Source organism: Diceros bicornis, chromosome 13, assembly GCF_020826845.1.
Source record: "Diceros bicornis minor isolate mBicDic1 chromosome 13, mDicBic1.mat.cur, whole genome shotgun sequence".
NCBI lineage: Eukaryota > Metazoa > Chordata > Mammalia > Perissodactyla > Rhinocerotidae > Diceros > Diceros bicornis.
Window position 1 is genome coordinate 13,985,343 of NC_080752.1, and position 14,772 is coordinate 14,000,114.

A 14,772-nucleotide genomic window follows, 5' to 3' on the forward strand; every position below is an offset into this window, starting at 1 on the left:
AATGCACCGCTTGTCAAGCCATGCTGTAGTGGTGTCCCATATAAAGTAGAGGAAGATGGGCATGGATGTTAGCCCAGGGCCAATCTTCCTCAGCAAAAAGAGGGATGGCATCAGATGTTAGCTCAGGGCTACTCTTCCTCACAAAAAAAAAAAAAGAAAGAAAGAAAATCCTAAAGACTCCACCAGAAAACCATTAGAACTAATAAACAAATTCAGTAAAGTTGCAGGATACAAAATAAATATAGAAAAATCAGTAGTGTTCTATACACTAACGATTTATCTTAAAAAGAAGTAAAGACAAGCCCCTTTACAATAGCATCAAAATTATTGGTGCTATTGTAAAGGTTTAGGAATAAATCTAAATAAGGAGGTGAAAGATCTATACACTGAAAGCTATAACACATTGATGAAAGAAACTGAAGAAGACACAAATAAATGGAAAGATATTCTGTTTTCACGGATTGGAAGAATTAATATCATTAAAATGTCCATACTATTCAAAGCCATGTATAGATTCAATGCAATCCCTAGCAAGATTTCAATGGCATTTTTTACAGAAATAGAAAAAACAATCCTAAAATTTTTTTGGAACCACAAAAGACCCTGAGTAGCCATGTAATCCTGAGAAAGAACAATGCTGGAGACATCACACTTCCTGATTTCAAGCTATATTACAAAGCTATAGTAATCAACACAATATGATAGTGGCATAAAAACAGACACATAGACCAATGGAACAGAATCAAGAGCCCAGAAATAAACCCATGCATATACAGTCAACTAATATTTGACATGGGAGTCAAGAATACTCACTACAGGAAAGACAGTCTCTTCAATAAATGTTACTGGGAAAATTGGATATTCACATGCAAAAGAATGAAACTAGACCCCTATTTTACAACACTCGCCAAAATTAACTCGAAATGGATTAAAGACTTAATTGTAAGACCTGAAACCATAAGACTCATAGAAGAAAACATAGAAAAAAAGCTTCTTGACATTGGTCTTACCAATGATTTTTTTGGATATGACACCTAAAGCACAAGCAACAAAATAAAAAATAAGAGGGACTAATCAAACTAAAAGATGGTCAAAAGGTAAAAACTTCCAGTTGTGATGCAAAATAACCAACAAACATTCTATAGATAAGAGAGATAAGGTGAGTTTTACTTGAGCCAGGCTTGAGCACTACAATCTGGGAAAGCAGTCTCCACAAAGAAGACAGTGTCCCAGAAAAGCATGGTTTTCAGTACAGTTTTATACCTTTTCAGAACAAAGAACATACATTAAACACGCCCAGGATACATATTCGTCCAAGTTTCAAAGAGGTATTAAATTGCAAATTGGCAGATCAACAGGACCCTGATGGCTGGGGAGAGGTAACTTATCTTCAGGAGTACTAATGTGGGTGTTACTGGTGGGTGTAGGAGGGGAAATATGCATTCTTATCTTAAAAGTGTGCATTCTTTTACTTCGAGATAACCTTTAATGCATTCTTTACTTCAATGGTTTAAGCAGATACAAACAATGTATGTTTGATAGGCCATAAATCAGGCTTCTTTAGTTCAAGCTGAATTATTATGAATCAGAATAGCTACCCCATGTATCTCAATATGTGAAAATCTCTTATCATAGTTATAAGATAAAAAATTCTGGGGATGTAACGTACGGCATGGTGACTATAGGTAACAATACTGCATTGTATATTTGAAAGTTGCTAAGAGAGTAAATCTTTTCATCACAAGAAAAAAAATTATAAGGTGAAGTGATAGATGTTAACTAAACTTAGGGTGGTAATTATTTTGCAATATATACATATATCAAATCATTATGTCATACACCTTTTTTTTTTAAATTTTTATTTATTTATTTTTCCCCCAAAGCCCCAGTAGATAGTTGTATGTCATAGCTGCACATCCTTCCAGTTGCTGTATGTGGGACGCGGCCTCAGCATGGCAGAAGCAGTGCGTCGGTGCGAGCCCGGGATCCGAACCTGGGCGGCTAGTAGCGGAGCGCCCACACTTAACTGCTAAGCCACGGGGCCGGCCCATGTCGTACACCTTAAACTTATACAATGTTATATGTCAATTATATCTCAATAAAACTGGGGAAAAAAGATATCGAACAGATCAAGCATGATCAATTTAATATTACTTCAGAACTTCATCCAATTTGATTAGCTAGCAAATAGGTTCTCTGTTTAGTTCCTTCAGTGATATTCTTTCTCCTAGAGTTTCTGCTATCAGTAAAGAGAAGGGATTCACAACACCTTACCTGAATAAACAAAATACTTTTTAAGTCCAAAAAGAAGACAGACAAAGAAAACCTCTCCCTTGACCTCACCACCACTTCTAGCTAATGCCCCACCCCACTTCCCAGTTCTCTTTTTAGCTCTTTACCTTGATATTTGCATGGCTGGCGCTTTCTTCTCCTTCACATCTCAATTTAAATGCCATTTCCTGAGGGGCCCTGCCCTGGCCACCCAACCTAAAGTAGCCACTCATTGGCTTCCAATTACATCAACTTAAAAAGTTCTCTGCAAGTCATTTATCAGTAGTAGATATTTTTCTCGTTTACTCGTTTAGTGTTTGTTTTCCATCACCCAATTTAAGCTCTTAAAAAACAAGGAACCTGGGTCTGGCTCCTTCCCTGTTACATTCCCAGGACCTTGAACAGTGCCTAGATATAGCAGGACAATATTTCCATTGTCTTTATACACTCTAACTGATCTGCCCTTACTTCTCTGACCTTGTCTCCTAGTACTTTCTCCCTGGCTCACTGAACCACTCACACTGAACTTGCTGTTCCTTCAACATGCCAGACTCACAGTCTCTGCCCTTGCTATTCCTTCCCCTTGAAAGGCTCTTCCCCAAGGCTCCCTCCTTCACTTTCTTTAGATCTTTGCTCAAAAGTTACCTTCTCTTTCAGGCTTTCCCTGTTTGGGAGTTTAAAATTGCAGCCCCTACTCTCTGCCTCTTTCCTTGGTTAATTTTTCTCCATAGCACTTACCAATTTTTAATACACTATATAGTTTACTATTTATTTTATTGCCTGTCCCCTCTACACCTCATGAAGTCTCTCTGCTGAATCCCCAATAGCACAAAACAGCAAATATTTACTAAATCAATGCATACATGATTATCAGATGTGAAATCTTTTGGAACTGTAAGGCATCAGCATGGGTAGTAAAATTATCTATGTTAATAAACAACAACAGTATTCATACTTGCATCCCTCACATCCCTGGCACGGAGTCCTACACACAATTTGGGCCCAAAGAAAGCGCATTTGAGGTTGATAACCGGTGGGCGTGGGTCTGAAAGTCCACTCGAGGAGGAGCCTCTGGCACCGCCCTCTCCCCTCCCCGCCTCGCCCCGCCCGCGCAGGCCCCACCCCCCGCAAGCCGAATCTCTTATAGGCGAGTGACGTCAGGCCGTTTGTTGTCACTGGCGGCTCCCAAGATGGCGTCCATCATGGAAGGGCCGCTGAGCAAATGGACTAACGTGATGAAGGGCTGGCAGTACCGTTGGTTCGTGCTGGACTACAATGCCGGGCTGCTCTCCTACTACACGGTGAGTCCTTGGGGGCCAAAGCGCCGAGCGCCTCGGGGGTCGCGGTCCCCGAGTGGAAGGCGGGGCGGGCTTTTCGGTAGCCGGGTTGAGGTTGCTAGGCTGGGGGTGCCGCCGTACGAGAGTGTTCCCTCGTTGGGGAGGGTTTTACGTCCGAGATAGCCAATGAGGGTGAAGGAGATGCTGGCGCAGCCAATAAGCAGGCCCTGGCTGTCTGATTTATGAGTTGGGGGCGAGCCGTTTCTATTTTCTAGGGTCGGGTTTTAAGCGGTGGTGGGGTCGGGCGTGGTGGTAGGTGCGGGAGGGTGGTGGTAGTCATGGTTTAAAGGGTCTGGTCGCTCGGTCCGTGCGGTCTCCGCACGCTGTCATGGACTTGACACTGTCCCCCCGAAGCCGTGTAGACAGCCGCGCCCCTTAGCTTCCCTGCAGGGATTGAAGAGCGCTGCTTTCTTGGGGCAGTGGCCAGACGAGCTTGGTCAGGTCCAAAGATGACTGGCCCTCGGGCAACACGAAGGCGTCCGAAATCCCTCCTGTTTGCCCGAGTTGAGTGTCGTAGTCTAGGGACGCACTCCTCTAGTCAGCGGGAAGCGACGCCTTAACTTTTGAGGGCCGAAGATTTCCTACACAGGAGTCTCTTGTTAGCGGAGAGAGAGAATGGATAGTGCGGGCTCTCTTGCAAGTTATATTCTGGGGAGGGCTGAGTTCAGGGCTTCACTGTCGTTAAACACGACCCAGTGGTCGTGGGCAAGTCCATGAATTGCTGTGAATCTTGCGTTCTGATTCTCCTCTTCACCCCCATCGCATTAGAAATGGAAGGTGGGTGGTATTAGAGAGAAAAATTACTTCCAAAGGTACTTTGTCTGAGTAATGTATAGTTAATAATAGCCAATGAGAGGAAGGAAACCATTTAAAAGGACAAAATAGAATGTCCTGACGGCTTTAGAAAATAATAGAAGACAGAAGGAAAAAAATTGTGATTATGGAAGAAGGGTTAATGTTGATAAAACACATGAGGACACTGGTATTTGTTCATTAAAAATTATTTATTGAGCTCCCACTCTATGTTAATTATTATTGCTTTAGGCTAGGGGTGTGTGTGTGTGTGTTGGTGTGTGTGCACAGCTATGTGCATGTGATCAAGAACAGAGATCAAGACATTCACCATTCCTCATCTCTGGAGCTTATATTCTAGTCTAGTGTTTCCTTTAATTCATTTTACTCACAATAACTCTGCAAGGTAGGTTTTCATTATTTCCCTTTTATATCTCCATTTTACAGTTTTGGAATCTGAGGCTCTAGGCTTTTAAATAATTTGCGCAAGATCACAGAGCTAGCAATATGTGATGTAATCAGGATTCCAAATTCCTGGCTTTCTGACTTTTTCCACTGAACTTCACTTTCACTACAGGAAGGAGAAAAGTGCAAGCTGTGGGTTACTAAAGGCAAGCCTGCAGGAGTAAAAAGTGTAACTTTCAACATCCTTCAATTATCACCTTTCTTTTTTTTTTAAGATTTTTTTTTTAATTTTTATTTATTTATTTCTTCCCCCCAAAGCCCCAGTAGATAGTTGTATGTCGTTGCTGCACATCCTTCTAGTTGCTGTATGTGGGACGCAGCCTCAGCATCCGGAGAAGCGGTGCGTGGCCGGGATCCGAACCCCGGGCCGCCAGCAGCGGAGTGCAAGCACCTAACCGCTAAGCCACGGGGTGGGCCCCACCTTTCTTTCTCTATGTAATTTTTAAAGGAGAGAAAAAGACCAAACCTGAATGAGATTTAAACACATTGTTCAAGATTATCTTTAGGTAGCCATGAAAGAGAGGCAGCTGAACATTATATCCTGAAAACTCGGGAATTATAAAATCTCATGGCTCAGATAAATGAAGAGTAATATTGGGCTTCAGTAGATGTGATAATCAGAAAATCCCATGGACCCTTTCCAGCCTATTGAAGGTGCAGTAATTTCAGTGAGTGGCACTATAGAATTGTTACTCTACAAATCCCAAATTTCTGTGCCCATACTGGAGAGGCCCCAAGCTAGGGTTCTCGGGAGCTCCTAGTCCAGACAGAATCTTCCTTTTTCCTGTTTTTCTTCCTATTTCTGTCTCCTTGCCCTTTTAGTTTCTGAATACCTTGACAAATCTCTCCTTGTCTTATTGGCTAAATACAGGTTTTTCATATACGTCTTTTTTTTTCTCTCCTAATACTTATCCTCCCTTCTGAGACTGGACTCCATAAAACATCATCCTTCCAGCAGAAGGAGATCTATTTCTCATTAATGGCTATTTAGAAGTTTTTTTTTCTTTTCTAGTTCTTAGGTGTTAATGTATGTGCTTGCAGAGAAACAACAGAGAAATACTGTAAAATAAAATGATACCCAGTCCCGAGTTAGAGGAGGTCCAGTAAAGATGGGAGAAGGATAGGTATTCACTTAAAGAGAATGTAGGAGACACGTTAAATGTTGGCAGCGAATTCTGTACATTTGGACGCTGTTTCATTACATTAGGATTCGGAAGGATTTGAGGATGCATCTTAATGATTTGCATGTGGCTAGTAACTTGGAGCTACATCTTCCAGGAAGAATATCTGAATTAGCTGCACAGCCTTTTAAGCAGAGCAGTAAATAGCAAGTCACTCTTGTTTGTTTCCAGAATCACTTGGGCTTTGTTCTGACTCTGTGGTTGGAGATTATTCTAGGGTGGCCATGAAACCCTGAACTAAACTAGATTGGCCTTGCTTTAGAGTCAGCCTGTGCTGAGAATTGATACTGGGATAACCTCAGGGTTAGGTTAGGATCACTGGGATTGCTATGATCCGAGTAGTTTCACCCAAACCTCACCTCAGCCTGAATTTTCTCCTCTGGGTTTGGGCCCAGACCCAAACCTGTCTTCTGGGCCTGGATGGTCTTTTTCCTTTACAATTATTTTCATAATCCGTGAATTTTCACTTTGAAAAATAGCTTAATATATTACTATTCTGCTCAATACAGGAACAGAGAAACTGATTACCTCCTAAGGAAAGTAGATTCAGGCAGTCTTTTCAGCTCTAGCTCAGTCTCTGAATCATCAGAAACAATATAATGTAGTTCATTCAGCAAGCATTTATTTAGGGCCAGCTTTGTCATACGCATTGTGCTATATATGCTGGAGGTGCAAGCATGAAGGAGAGAGTCCTTTCCATCTAGGAACTCACAGTCTAGCAGAGCAGACACCTAAACATAATTTCAAAACAATGTGATAAATTCTACATAGAAATAAGAATAGACTGCTTTGGGAACATTGCCTGGAAAAGACTAGAGAAACATTTTAGCTGAGACTTAAAGGTAAAAGAGAAGAAGGGCATTTCAGACAATGGGAAACATGCACAAATTGGGAAGCTTGAGAACATAAGGTGTATTAAGAAGATATTGAGAATTTCTGAGCAGCTCTATTGTAAAGGTGTGTATGGGAGATAACAGGAGATTGAGTCCAGAAGATATTTAGAGCCATAGATCAGCCCTGGAGATGAAGATCTGTTAGATTGTAGCACCAAATTTGTTAGTTGAATTTTATTAGGTGAGATGCTCAGGGAGGGCTAAGGATATAAGTTTGGGAACACTGTGTGAACAGCTAACCATTTGTGTGAATCATGATCACAAAGGAAGATGAGAAAGGAAGGAAAATTGAGGGAGATATAGGTATGTGAGGAGTTGGGAAGTTGGAAAGTTAGTGGAAGTCATGCCTTTTGTAAATTTATCAAAAGTTTAATGAGTACCTACTGTGTGCCAGGCATATGCTAGGAAGAGGGGTTAAAATGGTAAATAAGATGGAAATAGTCCATGCTGTCATGATACTGAGTCTACTGGGAGATGCAGCAAGTAAAAGCTGTGATATAGGATGTTTGGGGGGTACATAAGTGGGTTACTTGACTTAGTTTTGGAGGGTTGGGAAAGGTTTCCTAGAAGAAGCAGGTTTGCTGTGACCCGAATGATGAAGAGTGGTTAGCCGTGTGAGCAGAGAGAGAAAACTGCTTGAGATAGAGGGAATACATGTTTTCGGATGAGACGAGTAAGGAGCTTGTCAGTCTTGGAGTTTGGGCTGTTGAGGTGGACAGCAGTGAGATGAGGTGGAGAGGTAAGTAGGGGTCAGATAATGAAACGCTTTCTTGGTAAACCATGCTAAGGAATTTGAACTTTACCCCCAGGGCAGTGGAAAGTTATTTAAGTGTTGTAAGCACTTTTTATTATAGAAAAAAGTTTTATTATAGAAAATTTCAAACCTACATAAAAGAGGATATAGTAAAATGCATTCCTGTCATCCACCTTGTCCTGTTATCAACATGTGGCTAGTCTTGTTTTATTAATACTCCCATCAACTTCTTCCTTCCCCATTGGATTATCTTAAAGCAGATTCCAGACATCATATCATTTCTTTTTTATTTTATTTTATTTATTTTTCCCCCAAAGCCCCAGTAGATAGTTGTATGTTACAGCTATACATCCTTCTAGTTGCTGTATGTGGGATGCGGCCTCAGCATGGCGGGAGAAGGGGTGCGTCGGTGCGCGCCCGGGATCCGAACCCGGGCCGCCAGCAGCGGAGCGTGCACACCCAACCGCTAAGCCACGGGGCCGGCCCACCATATCATTTCATTTGTGAATATTTCAGTATGTATTACTAAAAGTTAAGATCTCTCTCTTTTAAAAAATATTATCACAATACCATTATTACAACTAAATAATAATAATTTGTTAACATTGTCAAATATCCAATTTCCTTGATTGTCTCAAACATCTCTCCCTCACCAGTTGTTTTACTTGAGTCAGGATTCCAAACAAGATCTACACATAAAATTGAGTCTCTTTTAATCTGTGGGTCCTCTATCCCTGCTTTTTTATTTGCCATTTATTTGTTGAAGAAACCAGATCATTTGTTCTGTAGAATTTTCCGCATTCTGGATTTTGCTGGTAACATTCTTGTGGTATGTTTAAACGTGTTGCTTTGTCCTCTGTATTTCCTGTAAACTCATCATTAGAGCTAGAGGCTTAATCAAATTTAGGTTTTTTTTGTTTTGTTTTCGGCAAGAATACTTCATACGTGGAACATATTACGTCAAGTGGCACATGATGTCTGGTTGTCTCTCGATGATTTTAAAATTGATCAATAGGGTCAGGTGAAATTTGTATTCTTTAAAGAATACTATTCTTACAGAGAAATAATCGGGTCTTATTGACAGGACTTAGTGATTGATTGGATATTAGTGAAAGGGAAGGAGGACTCTGATGAAATCCAGGTTTTCGGTTTTACGTGGGTGAATGATGATAGGGAAGATAGGAAGAACAAGCTGGGGGAGAAAAAAGGTGGTTGCTTTGGGACATGTTGAAATTGACATAAAGATGTCATATAGTCTGGAACTTAGGAAAAAATCTGGGTTACAGATAAATATTAGCTTTACACATAAGGAGAGTTAAGAGAATGAGTGAGAATAATAGAGAGCTTTGGATAGGAAGCTGAGAAACACCTTTGGATTAGTTATCTATTGCTTTGTAACAAATTACCCCAAAATTTAGCAACTTAAAACAACAAACATTTATTATTTGATAGATTCCGTGGCTCAGAACTTTGAGAGTGACGTAGCTGGGTAGTTCTGGCTCAGGGTCTCTTGTGAAGGTGCAGTCGAGACATTGAATAGAGTTGTAGTCATCTGAAAGGCTTGACTGGAGCTGGAGGATCTGCTTCCAAGATGACTCACTCTCACCGCTGTTGGCAGAAAGCCTCAGTTCCTCACCAGCTAGCCTCTCCATTGGGCTCCACGAGTGTCATCATGACAGGGCGTCTGGCTTCACCCAGTGATCCAAGTGAGAGGAAGGTACAGTGCCTTTTATGACCACGTTTGAGAACATTGCTTCTGCCTTCTTCTGTTCATTAGAAATGCATCATTAAGTTCAGCTCATGCTCATGGGGATGGGGAGGGGAATTAGGCTCTACCTTTTGAAAGGAGTGTCAAAGCATTTCTGGACAGATTTTAAACCACCACAATCACATTTAAGGAATTGGCAGAGAAAAAAGCCTGTACAAGAGAGTGAAAAGAGACAGCCAGAGATAGTATAAGAGAAAAAGCAGAAGAATGTGGCAGTCAAGGTGGGAATAGTGAGTTGGCTCGAATACTGTTGAGAGGATTGAATAGATCTTAAATCTTAGAAATATCCATTGGATTGATCAATTTGCACATTATTGATGCCCTTAGTGAGAGCAGTTTCTATGGAGTAGTGGGTGTGGAAGGCATATTGGAGTGGTTTGAAGAGTAAATAGGACGGGGCCGGCGTAGCAGTTAAGTGCGTTAGCTCTGCTGCTGGCAGCCTGGGTTCAGATCCTGGGCGCACACCAACGCACCGTTTGTCAAGCCATGCTGTGGCAGCGTCCCATATAAAGTGGAGGAAGATGGGCACAGATGTTAGCCCAGGGCCAGTCGTCCTCAGCAAAAAGAGGAAGATTGACATGGATGTTAGCTCAGGGCTGATCTTCCTCACCAAAAAAAAAAAAAAAAAAGAAGAGTAAATAGGAGGTGAAAAGTAGAGAAAGTGAGTGTAGATTACTCAAGATGTTTTGTTGTGAAAGAGGCAGAGAGGGATATGGAATTGAGGGGAAAGGCTTCTAAGATACGAGTATGCTTAAATGTTGTAGGGATGGGAAGCAAGGTCCATGTTAAAAATTAGGGCAGAATCAGGACTTAAGAGGTGTTTTAGATCAATGGCCTTGGGAACTGGAAAAAGGAGTAACTAGGGACATGTTAAACGTTGATCAGGTTGTATGAGGAACTAATTGAAATTATAAAATATGATTTAGTCACTACACATAGATGTTTAACTGGCTTTCTTGCTTTGTATTGTTTTTGTAACATTTTGGAGAGAAAGAAACAGTGAATTAGTAAATTACCAGGGTCACTTAAGGTATTCTTTGTAAAAGGAATCATTAGAGAAATAAGATGTTCTTTGCTATTAAATGCTGACTGGAAGAGACTCATAATGACTTTACATTTCACAATGGTAGTCAAAACATGTTTATTATTTGGCAATCCTTAACAATGTCTAGAAGATTATCAAAAATCTGCCATCTAATTCGTAGATTTTAGGTTTTTGAAGAGCTTAAGTGTATGTATTTCTTTTGCAAAGATGTAAAAGAGGTAGTCTCAGATTCTCCTAGAAAGATATCAGCACCACTCCCATCAAACAATTAAAAGTGAATTTGTAGTTTTCTAAATAAACTGTTCTTGAATATATTAAATGTGATTTTTATTGTTTACATGGTACATATTAATAGTCCAAATCTAATAAAGTAGACTTAGAATGGTAAAAGGAACAAAAGAAAAATTGTATCTAATCTAAATGCCCTGAAAAGAAAACAAACAAACCTCCTAAAATGGAATCAGCAGCAAGAAGCATGTGGAAATTTTATATCTTTTGCTTTCCTTGAATTCTTTAGTCGGTCTTGATTTTTCCCTGTTCTAATACTCTTGAGCCTTGCACTATAATTCTTTTGAGCATTTAATCATTTTACATCTGTTATAATTATCTAGCCGTATCTCTAGTACATTCTTTATCTGTACAGCAAGCTTGTCAACTCCTTGATGGCAGTACTGAACATTGTAACCTTCAAGCCCTACAATGTGGCACATTGTTCTTGTAGTGAAAGGAATGTCCAAGGCCCTTCAAACTAGGCTTGGAGATGAGATGCAGAAGGCTATTTTGGAATTGCTGCTTATACAGCCTTGTAAGTTTTGCATAATATACTAATAGCAAATACATATGTTTCCATGGTTTGTGTAAAACCTGATTGAGTTTTTGTTAACAACGGTGGCTTTTATTTAATCATCCAGAGCCTGTAGAACTGTGTGGGATCTTTTGCTTTAGTGTGTTATATCAGACAAGCAGTCAGTTCTTGCTCTGTTGCAAGCGAGTTTGTTGATGGTAATAATTTGTGGAAGGACGAAAAGTGGCGTTGTTCTTATATATGCCGCTCCTATATGAGACAGTTGTCGTAGGATTAGATTTTAAATAGTTATGTAATTCCAGGCAAAGCTAGAACAATGCACAAGTGATTTAGATTAAGGGTTAATTCTTTTTACTGCTTATAGAGGAAAACAAATGGCCAGCCCAATCAATTGTTTTCCTTTTCATTTACTTTATTGTAAAGATTTATTTATTTATTTATTCCCCCCCCCCCAAAGCCCCAGTAGATAGTTGTATGTCATAGCTGCACAGCCTTCTAGTTGCTGTATGTGGGACGTGGCCTCAGCATGGCCGGAGAAGCGGTGTGTTGGTGCGCGCCCGGGATCCGAACCCCGGGCCGCCAGCAGCGGAGCGCGCGCACTTAACCGCTAAGCCATGGGGCTGGCCCCACATTTACTTTATTGTAAAGGATTATCTTCTTAGACTAGTTTGAACTGCCTTAAAAAAAAAAAGAATTTACTTTTTTTTTGCAAAAGTTAAGTTTACATGGTACATGGAATCATATAAAAGGAATCATATAAAAGGAATCATATTCAAGGAAAGTGTTTTGAGGTAGTCACAATTTTTTCCCATTCTCATGACAGTGTTAAGATTATTATGAAAATTAATTTTCTATTTCCTGGAGTTTTGTTCACATTAAGCCTTTATGCTAAGATTGTCCACTTATTTCATTTCTTCTATTTTGTTTTGGTATTACTATTATGGCACAGATGGGTAAATAAAATGTGGGTGAATACTTGCTTGTCGCTGGCAGCTATCTCTGCAATCTCTCAATCCTCCTCTTTCTTACATCACTCATGGATGCCTTGCTTCCCAGAGACAACAGAGTCCCTTTGGTGGGAACTCCTCAACTCCTTGTACCCCCACCTGTTAGTATATCTACTTTCCTGCCTGTCCTTGTCTGCATCCTTCCCCATCATGGTGGAAGAGTTAATCCTTGGGTGTTCTGGATTCCATCTGCTCACAGATTTTTTCAAGGACTCAGTCTATAGATTTTCTCCTTTATCTGCTTTCTCTCCTCCCTCTCTATCTTCAACTTCTTCCTTTCTATGTACGAACTTTTGTTGTTTGTTTATTTTAAGAATATTGATTTTGCAATATAACAACTAAACATCTTAATTGTAAACATTTTATATGGAAATTTTTAGGAAATATTTGGGTTGCCTGTTTCTTTTCATTCTTTTTTTATATATAACAGTTTTATTGAGATATAAGTCACTTACCATGTATTTGAAGGATACATTTCAATAGTTTTTAGTAGTATATTCACAGAACTGTGTAACCATCTCCACAATCAGTTTTAGAAAATTTTCATCATTCCCCCAAAGAAACCCTGTTTTCGTTAACAATCACTCCCCAATATTTCACCTCCAGCCCTAGGCAACTACTAATCTACTTTCAGTCTCTATAGATTTACCTATTTGGGCATTTTATAAAAATAGAATCATATTATAAAAGTGTTCTTTAAACAATTCATTTTTGTTGTGTGTGTGAGGAAGATCAGCCCTGACCTAACGTCCATGCCAATCCTCCTCTTTTTTGCTGAGGAAGACTGGCCCTGAGGTAACATCCGTGCCCATCTTCCTCCACTTGATGTGGGACGCCACCACAGCATGGCCTGACAAGCGGTGCCTCGGTGCGCGCCTGGGATCCGAACCCCGGGCCGCCAGCAGCGGAGCGCGCACACTTAACCACTATGCCACAGGGCCAGCCCCTAAACAATGCTGATATGGCTTCTTTCATTTAGCATAATGTCTTCAAGGTTCATCCATATTGTATGGCACAAATCAGTACTTTTTATTGCTGAATAGTCCATTGTATGCATATTCCATGTTTTGTTTATCCATTCACCAGTTAATAGACATTTGAGTTGTTTCCACTTTTTGGCTGTTATGGCTAATGCTACTATGAACATTTGTGTACATAAATTTTGGTGTGGACATATGGTTTCATTTCTCTTGGTTATATATCTAGGAGTGGGATTGCTGGGTCATATGGTAATTGTATGTTTATTTAACCTTTGAGGAGCTGCCAGACTGTTTTCCAAAGCAGCTGCGCTGTTTTGCATTCCCAGTAGAGGTACAAGGGTTCCGATTTCTTGACATCCTTGCCAACGTTTGTTATTATCTATGATTTTGATTATAGCCATCCTAGTGCGTGTGCAGTAGTATCTTATTACGGTTTTGATTTGTGCTTCCCTGATAGCTGTTGAAGTTGAGCATCTTTTCATGTGCTTATTGGCCATTTATATATCTTCTGTGGAGAAATATCTGTTCAGATCCTTTGCCCATTTTTAAATTGGGTTATTTGTCTTTTTTAAGAGACAAATTCTTGAGTTGTAAGAATTTTTTATGTATTCTAGATACAGGTTCCTTATTTGGATACATGATTTGCAAATATTTTCTCCCTTTCTGTGGGTTGTCTTTTTACTTTCTTGATGATGTCCTTTGAGGCACAAAAATTTTTTTTTAATTTTTTTTTTTTTGAGACATGTTGGCCCTGTGCTAACATCTGTTGCCTATCTTTCTCTTTTTCTATTTTTTCTCTCCAAAGCCCCAGTACATAGTTGTGTATCATAGTTGTAGAGTTCTAGCTCTTCTGTGTGGCACACCACCTCAGCATGGCTTGATGAGCGGTGAGTAGGTCCATGCCCAGGATCCGAACTGGCGAACCCCGGGCCGCTGAAGTGGAATGCGTGAACTTAACTGCTACGCCACTGGGCCAGTCCCCACAAAAATTTTTAATTTATCGTTTTTTGTTGCTTGTGCTTTTGGTGACATCTGAAAAACCATTGCTTAATCTAAGGGCACAGAGTTTTATACTTATGTTTTCTTCTAAGAGTTTAATAGTTTTAGCTCTTATGTTTAGGTCTGTGATCTATTTTGAATTAATTTTTGTATATGGTGTTGGCTAACAGTCACATTATTCTTTTTTTAAATTTTACATTCTTTATTATTTTTATTATTCTTTTGCATGTGGATAACCAGTTATTCTAGTACCATATATTGAAAAAGCTGTTCTTTCTCCGTTGAATCATCTTGGCACCTTGTTGAAAATCAATCGACCATAAAAGTGAGAATTTATTTCTGGATTCTCAATTCTATTCTGTTGATCTTTATGTCTGTCTTTATGCCAGTGTCACACTGTTTCATTTACTGTAGCTTTGGTAAGTTTTGAAATTGGGAAGTGTAAGTCCTTCAGCTTTGATCTTTTTCAAGATTG

At 39.9% G+C, this 14,772-nt stretch overlaps 1 protein-coding gene across 3 annotated transcripts in view; it reads left to right on the top strand.

Annotated features, from left to right (window-relative positions):
* The first annotated feature begins 3,445 nt into the window (after positions 1–3,445).
* The window catches only part of OSBPL9 (oxysterol binding protein like 9), a 176,015-nt gene continuing 164,688 nt past the window's right edge, over positions 3,446–14,772 (top strand). For 2 of the 3 annotated variants that reach the window (XM_058552392.1, XM_058552393.1), the window contains exon 1: positions 3,447–3,572. In XM_058552392.1, the coding sequence (XP_058408375.1) occupies positions 3,462–3,572 (111 nt within the window). In that variant the 5' untranslated portion in view covers positions 3,447–3,461. Of the gene's footprint in view, positions 3,573–14,772 lie in introns of all 3 variants that reach the window. The other variant, XM_058552391.1, reaches the window with a different exon arrangement.